At 38.1% G+C, this 14,209-nt stretch overlaps 1 protein-coding gene across 1 annotated transcript; it reads right to left on the bottom strand.

Annotated features, from left to right (window-relative positions):
• Positions 1–206: 206 nt before the first annotated feature.
• Positions 207–13,177, bottom strand: st6galnac2 (ST6 (alpha-N-acetyl-neuraminyl-2,3-beta-galactosyl-1,3)-N-acetylgalactosaminide alpha-2,6-sialyltransferase 2). Its single transcript, XM_079646709.1, has 9 exons — positions 12,704–13,177; positions 12,169–12,250; positions 10,249–10,417; positions 9,760–9,913; positions 7,640–7,778; positions 6,165–6,268; positions 2,245–2,325; positions 1,934–2,036; positions 207–1,767 (listed from the first exon to the last, which is right to left on the bottom strand). Exons 1-9 carry the CDS (start codon positions 12,793–12,795, stop codon positions 1,588–1,590), a joined length of 1,104 nt encoding a protein of 367 aa, XP_079502835.1. The 5' UTR covers positions 12,796–13,177; the 3' UTR covers positions 207–1,587.
• Between the last annotated feature and the right edge of the window lie 1,032 nt (positions 13,178–14,209).

Raw genomic sequence — 14,209 nt, 5'->3', positions numbered from 1 at the left:
ATGAGAAGGAAACTTGAACTCTGAATAAAAATAATGATTGAATAATTCAACAACAGAAATGTATTAGAAGCTATTTATAAATTTCGAAAATGTCAATTTTTCAATCCAACATACCCAAAATGACAAAGTTTCAGCTAGCTCATATATGGATTTACTGCTTTTCTATGTCATTATTTATAGTGTAATTAATATATTTATAACTTCAATACTTTATATTAGCTATAATTAGTCTCTTTTTTCTGACGTTTTACTGAGAAAAATACTTTATTTATCAAAAAGTTTAACCGGAAATATATTTATTTCAGTTGCAGCCCGAATCTTCTGTTTTTCAGCTGTACCCACATTTATTTCGGAAGTTTTACTTTCCAGCAACTAAAATGAAATCTGTGTAAACATGAAACAAAACACACACACACACACACACACACACACACACACACACACACACACACACACACACACACACACACACACACACACACACACACACACACACACACACACACACACACACACACACACACACACACACACACACACACACACACACACACACACACACACACACGTTCTTAGAGCATTAAAAGACAGAAAGAAGAAACATTAAAGGTCATGCTTTTATTTTGAAATATGAGTTAGTTATTATCTGTTTATTTCTGGCTCTTGTTGTGTAGCTTAATGAAATATGACCTTCCCACCCAATTGTACCACTCCTTTTCCAGAGAGGGTGCCTTTTTATATTCAGCAGTTGTTGAGGAATTCATTTATAACATTTGCTAATGTTCCTCTTCAGAATAATTATATATTTGTTTTCATTATTTTACTATTAAAGTTTTACAGAGTTCATGAGTCAATAAAATGGAGCGAAAAAGGGACAATTCTCACATAGTTCATATACAAAATATAAGTTAGCATTAGCTAAGTTCTCCATATTATTTTGGGTATATGAGTAAATAATCACCAGAATGCTCAAATTATTAACATTGAAAAGTGAAAGTATAACTTGCAAATATATTTTTAATTAAAAAAAAATTGAATCTGAAATCAGTGTTGTATACAATTTATGAGCGATTAAATAAAACACTTTAAACAAAGTGAATTATTGTACAAGCTTGTTGGTAAGGAATGTTGATATTACATTACATATATTGGGAAAGTGTTTTTATATTGTAAAACACAGGATAAATATATCATAAGGACAGTTTTGTAGAAATGGACACGTCCCAAATTTGGATCCGATGTACATTTTCGAGCTTATATTCCCCCGCAATTGCTTTAAAAATGTAAAAAAAAACTGCATTAATGAAGCTACTTTATGCTTATATTCAGTCAAATTTCAACGTAAAATACTGAGACGTAAGGTGCCTTTTTAAAAGGTTTATGATTACAAAAAAATGTACATTAAAACTGGACATTTTATAGGCACTTTCCAAGTTTAAGACTAGATTTAGACTCGCATTAGATAAGGCATCGTTTGAATATTTAAAGCTAACATTTTAGAAAACTTGCAAAAGATAATTGTCCTTATGTGAGAAATCAACCAGGGAAGTTTCCTTCTGATATCTATTAGTATAAATGTTTGCCCTGTCAGTTGCCCCCCTCCCTCTGGTACAACCTGAGGACCCCCCGATGGTGCAGCTCCTCCCAGAACCGGCCCTCCATATGCAGGTCGTGGTTGGAGAAGAATCCAAGAGGCTGCCAGGTGGAGTCGTAGTAATGATCGGAGAACGACGCGTAGCTCCTGGTGATGAAGCCGTACGCAGAAACCTGCAGACAGGCATCATGCTATAATGATAGATGTGTGTGTTTGTGTGTGTTTGTGTGTGTGTGTGTGTGTGTGTGTGTGCGTGTGCGCGCGCGCGCGTGCGTGCGTGTGCGTGCGTGCGTGTGTGTGTGTGTGCGTGCGTGCGTGCGTGTGTGTGCGTGTGTGTACCTGGTCACAGGTGTGCAGTGCTGTCAGCAGCATCAGAGCTCCGGTGCTCGGCATGTAGAGGTGACGAGTCCTGATGTCTTTCAGCAGAGTAGACCGCAGGAAACTGAAAATGATTTTAAAAAACGACTTATAATAGTATAAAATTGATAAATAGTTTAGACATTTAAAAAAAGCGTGTAAATAAAATGAAAAAAATAATTCAAATAAAGTGTATAAAAAACAAACAATACAAAATAAAATAAGGAATAATTTAAACATAAAAACCTGAGATACTGACATTAATATATTCTCTAATTACAGCTGCGCTTCACCTGCGAGTCACGTAGGAAATAAAACCTGGGTGGAGAATCTTGAAGTTTTCAGCTGGTTTGTGACCAAAATACTTCCAGGGCCTGTTGGAGACACAACACATACATTATGACAAACAATAATAACAACAACAACAACAACAACAACAACAACAATACTGATGGATTGTAACTAAATACACATTTACTCAAGTACTTTACTTCCATTTAAGGCACTCTTAATTAAGAAAAGCATTTATTTTGATCTCAGAAGAAAATATTGTACTCTTTTTTTATACACAAAATAGTAAATGGTAAAAGGACTGCATTTATAAGATTAACATATACAACTCGTCATTCATACAGAGGGGAGGCTGCTGTACAAGGTGCCACCTGCTCAGGGAGAAACTCATTGATGTCTAAAGTTAAAAATAAAAAATTCAGCTTAAATGATAAGACCATGAATTAATCAGTGAATTGACAGTACTGTAAATCATTGTTTTCAATTAATAACAATCAACTTGTTGCTCATATACTCAGGGGCGCCGTAAGGGGGTGAAAGGTTAGGACGATTCTAAGGGCCCGTGACTGACAGGGGGCCCAAACAATTTTAGAACATTAAGAAAAAATGTTTAAGTAACCTTTCATCAACCATCAACAATTAACTTTAATATAACGTTAAATTCATAATGTACTCACTACACTTACGATTCATTTCACTTTTTGTCTGCCAAAAGTTAATTATCCAAAGCCTCTGTACACCCCTCTCTATTTACATGTAATGGTTTGGTCCTGCCTCCAAATGCTGTGCGGCACCGCTCTTTCTGGCAGAGAGTGGGAGCATGTGAGGAGAGGTGCTAGTACTTACGTGTGTGCCATCTCTCAACCACTCACAAAGTCAAGCTTTCAAGAAAGAAAAGACAGGAGAGAGGGACTAAAGGGCGACAGTATGTCACCCAGTTTTTCAAAAGAAAAGGTGGGTGGTCCATGGTGGAAATTAGTCTGTTAGCTAAGCTTAGTCCATTGTAAATAATAATTGTAATGTTTTGCTGACATTAAGTACTGTCAATATCTTCACAGAAAATTCAGAGGTTCTTCATTTCCTTCCTCTTTTAGCTCACATTTAATAAATGCAGGTACATTTTTAGCAGCTATTCATACTAAATCAGTTGTCCCTCCCCCTGGTGCCAGGATCAACAGATCCATCTCTAGGCTCAGCAGCCCTGTCCCCCCATAAGGCTTTGCAGTCTTGCCATGCTGTCCATTGAAAGCCAGTTGGCTAGAAAGCTGGATTTCAAGGACTTGATTAGTGACTTTGCCTGTAAGAAGGCTAGGCGCTGGGCTCTTGGTGAAGGCTGACTAAGGGCTCGTAATAACTGTTGAAGGGCAAGGCTATGGTAACGATATTGGATCACACAGAAGACGCATGATGAGAAAAAGACAGAACAGGTAATAGGCTCTAATTTAGCACCACCATCAGGCCTTTCCATTTCCATTTCCGTTTTGTTGTCCATTTACACTTTAATACCCGCTTATTTTGTAGTTGGTATGTATATTTTAATTGAAAAAATCTGCTGCTTATGTTATTTATTTTGTTATAGCATTTTATAAATGATAATATTGGTGTTAATGTTCACTTTATTTTAATTTAAGAGGTCATGTATATTTAAGTTATATTTATTTAGATTTATGAATGTTCCATTGAAAAATGTTATTAAAAAGGCATGTACACCACAAAAGATGACTATTGAGGTCTATTGTCAGGAATGTTAGTCTTATATCAAATAGTGAATTCTACTGCAGCAGAATGTTGCAATAGAATTTGCAGTCTGCACAGTGTTATATGTTCACAGCTCAGTGTCAGTAAATATTGTGCGGTTAATATTGGACGGCAAGATAGAGGCGAGCCTGTACAGGTAGAGTTATTTAAAGCATAAATGAGGGGGTTGGGTTCTGGAGGTGTGGTTACAGCAATTGTGCTTGGTTGGCGTGGCCTGGGCCTGGTGGTGGGGCCCAATGTGATATCTTTTCATGGGGCCCAAAATCCCTGGCGGCGCCCCTGCTATACTATTGCCTTCAAAAATGTAAACTTTGTTGTCTATTATCCCGTTTTTACTGAAATATAAAAAAAGAAATCCCAGACTTTTTTCGGGAAAATATATAAAAGATGAATATATAACTTTATTCTTGAAATAGCATTATAAATCAAAATTACTTTATTATAAAAATATAACTTTAAAAAAAATGTATAACATAATTAATCCTAAAAAATATGTTGAAATAAATATATTCTTAAAATGTACATTAATATTGTCACAATGCGCTTTCAGTAATTTTATTTAAATAAAACACCTGTTTGAGAGGGATGCAGTTCAAATAAATTCCTGTGATATAAAAATCTGCAAGATGTTTAAAGGCTCTTCCGCCATCTGCAGGCCAAATATGGTGTTACAGCGCAGATAGAAAAACTGCAAACATGTTTACATTTTTCAAAACCATGCTCATTAGATCAACAAAAATCCACTTCAGATTTAAGCCCTAATTGAAGGCTTTACTACAGAATTATTTACTTACTATAATAACTTCTACCAAAAATTGAAGGGCCCCTAATATACTCTCTATTTGAACAATATAGGTCTCAGATATATACAAACATGTCTCTGATGTGTTTGGCTATAAATACCAAACAGATCATACATTGAAGCATCCCATAATCCCCTCTGTTTCATCTCTGTTTGAGCCCTGTCTCAAAAGTGCTGATTCTGTGTCTGTAGCTTTAAATGTTAATGAGCTGCTGCTGGCCACGACCCCCTGATAACTGTTTGGTTTCAAAACAAACAATGGTGCTCTAAAGCTCCTTACACACCAAACTGACACCAAAGAACATGTCCCGATGGGACGTCGCCTCACGTCGCCTCACGTCTCCTGCGTCTTGGCCATGTGTCACACTGGAACACACCGCAAAGACTTCAGCCGACGGCCAAGTTGCACGTACGAACTGCGCATGCGTGAGTGGGAATAACTCTCCTTACCAGCAGGCGGCGGTAACGTGTATTCGTCATTCAAAAGAGGCAACAACCGGAAGACAGACTGCGTGATACACCGAGAGAAGAAGAACAGACTGCGTGATATAAACAAACAACAAATAGCGTGTGCGTTCCATTTTCACTCTACAACGAGAAGCTCATGGGGCTTTCTGTGTCGAGAGCTGGAGTTAAATTAAATCTCAGATTTGCCTTCTCAATAGTTTGTTTGGGTCCCTCACTTCCGTTTTGCTTCTCATGCACTGATTCGCTAAGCTGAACAGCCAATCAGAGTGATTTCTTTTGCCGACTGCCTTTGGCCGATTGCCTACCGATTCGACATGTTGAATCGGCGGCGGAAGGTGTCAGCACGGCCGAAAGACATGACGGTGCATTACACACCAATTTGAGTAGGGCGGCACGACGCTCATCGACGGCCCGACATCTATCGACATCTATCAACGCCGAAATCGTCTCGGACCTAAGATGAGATGCAGTTGATAAGGTTGGTGGGTGTTACCTTGGTTTGCTATTGGATAATGGTTGCCCAACACAAAACATATTATGATATCACAAAGTGGCCAAAATCAGCTCATTTTCAGACAGGTTGTAATATAAATGGGTCAGGACAAAAAGAGAGAGAATCTTTTTTCCACAACTTTCCATATCTCTTAACACAGAGGGAAAACATATTTATGAATGAAAGACATGAAAAAGTGGATTTTGCATAATAGGGGACCTTTAATGATAATTTTGTATATCTTAGTCATGGTTTTATTTTAGCCATACACTTTAGCATTTACAATTTAATATCTAAGATTTTCCTCTTGATCTCTTTGTGATTTTTCCCTTTTTTCTTCATGCATAGCGCATTGTTGCAGGTGGCCTGAGACTTTTATCAATAATGAATAATGGACTCACCTGTCCCCCCTGTCCCTCCCTGAGCCCACGACCCGACCCTGAACAGCAGCCGCCATCATTACATAGTCTCGGAGGTCTGAAGGGATGAAGATATAGTTTATCTCCTGCAGAAGAAGAAAATTAGCATGAACGTTTGAAGTTACTGCTACATACAGTCAAATAACTGATGAAAAAATAATCTAAATGGACGGAAAGTCATCCAAATAGTTTAAAGGGGGATGAAAAATGACCAAAAAGAGACACATAACTTATAAAAGAGACAGACCAATACAACTACGAGACACAACTTTTCAAAATACAAACAAAACAAGATGCAAAACATCTAATCAGTAACGCATAAGAACCAGAAAGTGATGCAAATCATCTAAAAGGTCATGCTTAAGAACCAAAAGGTCTTGCAAATAACCAAAAAGAGATACAATACATTTAATAAGTGATGCAAAATTACTAGAAAGAGACGCAATTGGATACAAATTATGCAAAACTACAAAACACTATTGCTACACATCTAAAAGATGATGTTCAAGGACCAAAAAGGATGCAAAATCTACTAATGGCGCATTTCCACTACAGCGCGGAGCTCGCTTCAAGCGTGCCGAGCCGTGCGGGACCCGTTTTTGGTTGCGTTTCCACTAGGCGTAGTTCCGGCTAGCGGGTACTATTTCACAGTTTTTCTGGCCCCATAAAATTGAGGTTCTTTCCGGGCCAACAACCAGGCTGAGTCGGGCTAAACTAGAGAGAGAATCGCTGGCAAGGGGGCTACAACTACAACAAGATAAACATATTTGACCGTGATTTAATTGTAATACACATTTCAAAATGATGCCGAAGAAACAACATACTGATACCGGTTAGTAAGAAACCATGAATTAATGCTTTGACAAGTCTGCAGACAGACGGCAGGCGAAAAACCTTTTAAAATGCGTGTTTTCTGAATGGAGATCGGCTAAGCTAACGCAGTATATGCTCCGACCGTCCACACTCACAAAAACGGCCTATACTGACATAAATAAACCAGCGACTGTATTCGCCATGACACAGACAGTCTGTGGTTTGTACTTGTTTAACTTTTGTCTAGTTTCTGAACAGATATGAGGAGCTGTGGGCTTGAGTGCTAACAGCTAATGGCTGATGTTGTTTTTCTGTGGTTCTCATTGAAGATTACGTCACGGCTCCGCCTACACTGCGTTACTATAGTTACTACCCTAGTTCCTAAACTGTAATAAAAATGCGCCATAAAGTGAGCCAGTCCTAACAAGGCCTAACGAGGCCTCGCCATACTGAGCGAGGCCGTGTAGTGGAAATGCGCCATATGTGATGCAAAATGACAAAAAAGTGATGCAAAATGTCTAAAAGAGATGCGAAATGACCAAAGATTAGACAAATAACTTGTAAAAATGTATTCAAAATGACAAACAACAAATGCAAAACATGAGTGAGCACAATAACAGTAGTCAGAGTTGAGTTCTCCCCACCGGACTCTGGGGGGTTCTGGTGAATCCGTCGGTGCGGTACCGGCCCAGCGAGTTCTTCATGGTGTTGGTGGTGAATCCGTAGAAAGAAATCTTTGTCCCCACGTCTTTTTCAAAACCTCTGATCACCGCTCCGTTCATCCTGAGGGGCAGGGAAACAGTTTTTATAAAAAAATGTATCAGTTAGCTAATCACAGACATGAGAGAAACATGACTTATTTGTCATTTTGTGTGTCTTTGAAATCTTTTTGTTTATCTTTGTGGTCGTTTTGCATCACGTTGTGTTCATTTTGTGCCACTTCGTAGTTATTGCATATCTCTTTGAAATCATTTTGTGTCTCTTTAATAGTCGTTCTGTATCACTTTTATAGTTGTTTCTGTGTCTTTTTAAAGTCATTGTGTTTGTTTTTTAAATCTTTTTGTTTATCTTGTTGGCTATTTTGCATTTTTTGTGGCTCTTTCTAGTTAATATTTGTCTCTTTGAAGTCTTTAAGTCTGATTTTGTGTTTATTAGAAGTCCTTTTATGTCTATTTTGTGTCCCTTTGGATCTGTTTGTGTATCTTTGAAGTCATCTTGCTTATTTTTGTGGTCGTTTTGCCTCTTGGTATGTTCATTTAGTGTCTCTTTGTAGTCATTTTGTGTCATTTTGTTTGTCCCTGTAGTCATGTTGTGACTCTTTACAGTAATTGTGTGTCTCCTTTTAAACATTTAGTTTATTTTTTTTCATTTTATAGCTCTTGGAAGCCATTTTGTGACTTTCCTTTAAGAAATCTTAGCATTAGCCTAATAAGATAGACAATTAATAATATCTATATTACACTGAACAAAAATATAAACGCAACACTTTTGTTTTTGCTCCCATTTTTCATGAGATGAACTCAAAGATGTAAAACGTTTTCTACATTCACAAAATAACCATTTCTCTCAAATATTGTTCACAAATCTGAAAAAATCTGTGATAGTGAGCACTTCTCCTTTGCCGAGATAATCCATCCCACCTCACAGGTGTGGCATATCAAGATGCTGATTAGACAGCATGATTATTGCACAGGTGTGCCTTAGGCTGGCCACAATAAAAGGCCACTCTGAAACGTGGATTTTTGCTTTATTAGGGGGGTCTGGGGGGTCCGAAAACCAGTCAGTATCTGGTGTGAGGGTTAGGATTAGGGTTAGGGTTAGGGTAATGTTGTGAATCGAGTGGCCCATGGTGGTGGTGGGGTTATGGTATGGGCAGGCGTATGTTATGGACGATGAACACAGGCCGCTCGATTCACAACATTACCCAAACCCTAACCCTAACCCTAACCCTCACACCAGATACTGACTGGTTTTCGGACCCCCCCAGACTCCCCCAATAAAGCAAAAATGCATGTTTCAGAGTGGCCTTTTATTGTGGCCAGCCTAAGGCACACCTGTGCAATAATCCATCCATCCATCCATCTTCTCCCGCTTATCCGTGGTCGGGTCGCGGAGCTAGCAGTTCCAGCAGAGAGCCCCAAACTTTCTTTTCCCTGGCCACGTCAACCAGCTCTGACTGGGGGATCCCAAGGCGCTCCCAGGCCAGCAAAGAGATATAATCCCTCCACCTGGTCCTAGGTCTACCCCTTGGTCTCTTCCCAGCTGGACGTGCCTGGAACACCTCCCTAGGGAGGCGCCCAGGTGGCATCCTAACTAGGTGCCCGAACCACCTCAACTGGCTCCTTTCGACGCGAAGGAGGAGCGGTTCAACTCCGAGTCCCTCCCGGATGACCGAAATTCTCACCTTATCCCTAAGGGAGACACCAGCCACCCTGCGGAGAAAACCCATCTCGGCCGCTTGTACCCCTTGTGCAATAATCATGCTGTCTAATCAGCATCTTGATATGCCACACCTGTGAGGTGGGATGGATTATCTCAGCAAAGGAGAAGTGCTCACTTTCACAGATTTTTTCAGATTTGTGAACAATATTTGAGAGAAATGGTTATTTTGTGTATATAGAAAATGTTTTAGATCTTTGAGTTCATCTCATGAAAAATGGGAGCAAAAACAAAAGTGTTGCGTTTATATTTTTGTTTAGTGTATATACCGTAACAACATACTATGAACTGTAATAAAGGGTAAAAGCAACGGTTTCACTCTCACCTGAAGACAAAGTCATGGCTGTCGATGTTCCTGCCCTGTTGGGACCCTCGCAGAATTCCTCCGTTTCCTACCACGGCGCAGCTAACACACCTTTCAGGTGAGCCTCGCTCGAAAAGACGAGAGCTGTTGAGGAGGGAGAGCGTGGAGACCACAACTGCAGGAGAGGAGGAACAATTCAGATAGCTTAACTGTGAAGTCCTGCTTATAAGACTTAGCTTAGACACTACAGGTGAATAGGGTACACAATGTAACTAATAGATATCAAAATGAGACTTCTTCAGTTGATTATTTACTTTAAGGCAATTACTTTTTGTATTACAAGTTTTCTGAAGTGTCATGTATAAATATGCAAATCAGGTAAATGCACATTTTTGGTTAACTCAGACAAAAATCTACAAACACAGCTATATGTGTATATAGCATTTGTTCCCATTAGTCGTAGCAAAATAAAGATACATTCTCAAAATGGATTAGACAAACATAATTTACCGTCAACAGGAAGTCCCCTCCAGCCGTACGGAGGGTTTTGCTTCCTCAGATGTTCCCAGGCAGGTTTTAAACTCCGCACCCACTGGAGAACTGACATGGAGAACCTGAACTTCTCTCGGAGAAGAACATCGTTCTTCACAGCTTTCCTCAGAGAACATGCTGCTTCTATCTGAAATACATTGAAAAGATACATTTAAATACAGTCAACTCACATTAAAACTGCAGAGAATATTACACTTTATAATGACTCATTGCATTATACATTCTAGAGCTTCAAAAATTAAACAATTAGTCAGACAAAAGATTAATCACCAAATATATTGATAATCGATTAATGGTTAAAGTGATTTTTCATGTATTCAAAAAATATAGTTTTGAACTTCTAAAATATGGAGATTTCAGTCTTTGCTGTAATACAAAGTAAATATTGTTTGTCTTTGGAATGACAAAACAACAAATGTAAAGACATCATCTTGGACTTTGAGAAACTTGAATAAACATTTTAAATGAGTTTTCGGATTTATTTATAACACAAATTATTAATTCATAAAAAACACAACAAAACTTTGTACAATGTTCTGAGCATTTAACAGCTTCATCATTCTTTAAATATTCTCTTCACACATTAAGTCATTATGACATCCTGTGTTGTGCGCAGGCCCGGTTCTACGGGGGTGCATAAGGGTGCATTCCACCCTCAGTTGAGTTGTTATGCACCCTCATTTGAAAAATGAAAAGTGAAAAAAATTACATATATAATAATAATAGTAGTAGTAATAATAATAATAATAAGAATTTAGTTGAAATAAAATAAATTGTAATTGTGGTTAAATAACATTGTCTGCTGCATGTATTTGGTCAATTTAAACGGTAAGTAACGTTATTATGTCAGGTGTGCGTGACCTGTGCCGCTGCGCGTTCGTCATCTGCAAGGTGCTTACACAGAAGTCAATGATGGACATCAGAAAATGGTTAAAACAACCAGCCCTTATCGCCAGCAGTAACACTGCATCTACTGCAGGTAATAACAGTTCAGATCATGGGGACATTACGTTACCCGCGGCCACTGTCGTGGACACTAACGCCCGACTCGCCGGCTTTGCCCGCCTCGCCCACGGAGGCGGAGCAGCCGCAGCCATCTTCGTTGCCCCAAACACCGCCACCCCTCAACGGCCCGCAAGTGCCAGAGGACCTCGGCAAAACAGAGCCTGCCAAGGTATATTTCAAAAAGTACCCAACTCGCCTGTACAGTGGGGTAAGGTGCTCATTTTGCAGCTCATGGTTTCAAAACAGAGATTGGCTGGAATATTCATGTGAAAAAGATGCCATCTTCAGCTATGCATGTAGACATTTCGGTTCAAGTAAGTCAGATGCCTTCACCACAACTGGCTACAACAACTGACGCCATGCTCTTGTACGTGATAAGGGACTGGGAAGGCATGAATCAAGCAAAGAGCACATAGATCCATAGATCTCTTAATGTTGCTTTCAGATTGATGCTTTTAACTTCAATATTTAAAACAAAATCTTCCCGGGGGAGCATGCCCCCGGACCCCCCTAGAGGAGGTGAGGTCCCCCCTAGAGGAGGTGAGGACCTTCCTAGAGGAGATGAGGACCCCCTAGAGGAGGTGAGGACCCCCCTATAGGGTGTTAGGTCCACTCACAACTTATAAAAATAGCACTTTACCACTGCAACCTCTCTAATCTCAGATGTCATTTTGTTCTGGAACCGGGCCTAGTTGTGCGTAAAGCCTAATATATTTTTCTCTGCAATATACAAAATACTTGTACTTCTTGTAGTTGATTGTATTGATAATATATTTGGTATTTGGGCACAAGAAATGAATACTGTTTGAGTACTTGAGTAAATGTAATTAGTTATTAATCTCTCCTGCAGCAGAGAAGATAACAATAACTTACTTCTTGTTCTTCTACTTCTTGTTCTTGATCACTCGCTGACACAAGACTCCAGTCCACCTGATTGTCATCTAGAGACTCGATGCTTCAGACACACACACACGATCATAATAATAATAATATAAAAATTGTTATTTTATGTCACAAAGAAACAGTTGTTTTCGAGCAATACATTTGAATCTTTTTTTCTTTTTCTTTTGCAGATTGTAACAAATAAAATAAGAAAGGTTTTGTGCCAATCATTTTCAATACTTCAAGCAAGGTTTTATTTGTATTATTAAGTAATCATCTTCTTGTAAAAGGCTTTTGACTAACATTATTGTAATAATGTGAAATTGTTTTATTTTACTTTTTCTATTTATTATTTATTTTCCTTTGCTAAATGTTGTTATACTTTTAAAATAGTTGTACAGTGCAATTGTATGCCATAATGCACTGGTAGCTTTTTATTGTAAAGTGCTATAAATAATGGTTATAATAATTTCTAGCAGGTATTGCTGCTACAGGATGTGAATGCTTTACCTTAATAAACTCTTACCTGTTGCTGTGTTGTTGAGAATATAAAAAGGTACAAATAATAAAACATACAGTCCCTGAAAGGAAGAATATATACTTCATGGAGCCTCTCATTCTTCTACTTCTTTTTTGTTCTTGTTCTTCTTCGTCATGGTGTTGCAGTCAGGTGCATTCAGGTGAGGCTGAAGTCCATTTTTAATGACAAGGGGATCTGTCTGTAAACTGCAAGCTTCACCTCAGCATGTAAAAACTGTTTTTGTTCACTTCCTGGATCAGCCCACCAGTGTGACGTCACCTTGGGAGCGGGGCTAGGACGTCTTAGAGGTCAGTCCCTTTTTAATTAAAGAGATATATTGTCTTGTACAAAAGTGAATTCCATTATTGTAAGAATGTAAGGATACATCTTTTAAAAGTTGTCACATTACAAAGAAAAAAAGGACAATGTCATCATTCCCAAAACATTCTTTAGTCAAATTTGAAAATATAAATCCATCGTTTTTTTGTGTGAGAGTCTCAGATTGTGCAGAATCGTGAATGAAATCCTCTTTTTAAGATATTTATTATAATTTAATATACAATTTAAAATTAAAATAAGTGTTTCTAGATATATCCAGAAGTTGAATATGAACTCAGATCATATCATTAAAAAAAATCATAATCTGCAATCCATATGTCCTATTTTTATCAATGTATTGTCAAAAAAAAAACACACTAATAATTTCATAATTATCTCAAAGTTATTAAACACACAACAGCAGATATAAAATCTATCGGAAAACATGTGATCCAAATAAAGACTGTTGGAAAACACCACATTACACACAAAAAAGATAAATAAATAAAATGCTGAAATTTTATAAACAGCAAATCTACAGCAACATTTTAAAGATAATGTTATTGAGATAGCAAAGTTCTAACATTTGGCAATTGACCCTCTGGAGAAATTGTCTGTAGCTGCCATACATTATTTGACTTGCTCTTTGTCAACCGCAGCTTCCCAGTACGCCTGTATGTATGATGTCTGCTTATATTGTTTTACAATTACATACTGTCAGAACCATGTGTACATTGTCAATGTAATGTTATTCAAAGGAAGAATCAGAGCATAATAAATGAAGCGGTAATACACTAATACTTGCTATGCACCCAATGTCTGAAGCATTATGAACATTCTTATAATGTATTATAATCAGCTTATAACACTGTATAATTATAGTTATAAGAACTCATTAATGCTCATAAATGAGTTGATGTGGGATTCAACAATAGTAGGACTCAAGTGTCTCCATTCTCTTATGTAGGGTGTGAGCTTGCTTTACTGAACAGGACTATGAAGCACAGCTTCCCAGTATGTCTGTATGTACAGTATGATGTTTGCTTGTATATTGTTTTACAATTACATCCTGTCAGAGCCATGTGTACATTGTCAATGTAATCTTTGGGTTTTGCTTCTATTATTTCGAAGCAGGAGCCATTTGGATTGCCTTTCTAATAATGAATAATTAACTTACCCAATTCCTTTTATCCT

Source organism: Notothenia rossii (assembly GCF_949606895.1).
Source record: "Notothenia rossii genome assembly, chromosome: 8".
NCBI classification, from domain to species: domain Eukaryota; kingdom Metazoa; phylum Chordata; class Actinopteri; order Perciformes; family Nototheniidae; genus Notothenia; species Notothenia rossii.
This window is presented reverse-complemented; position numbering and strand designations above follow the sequence as displayed.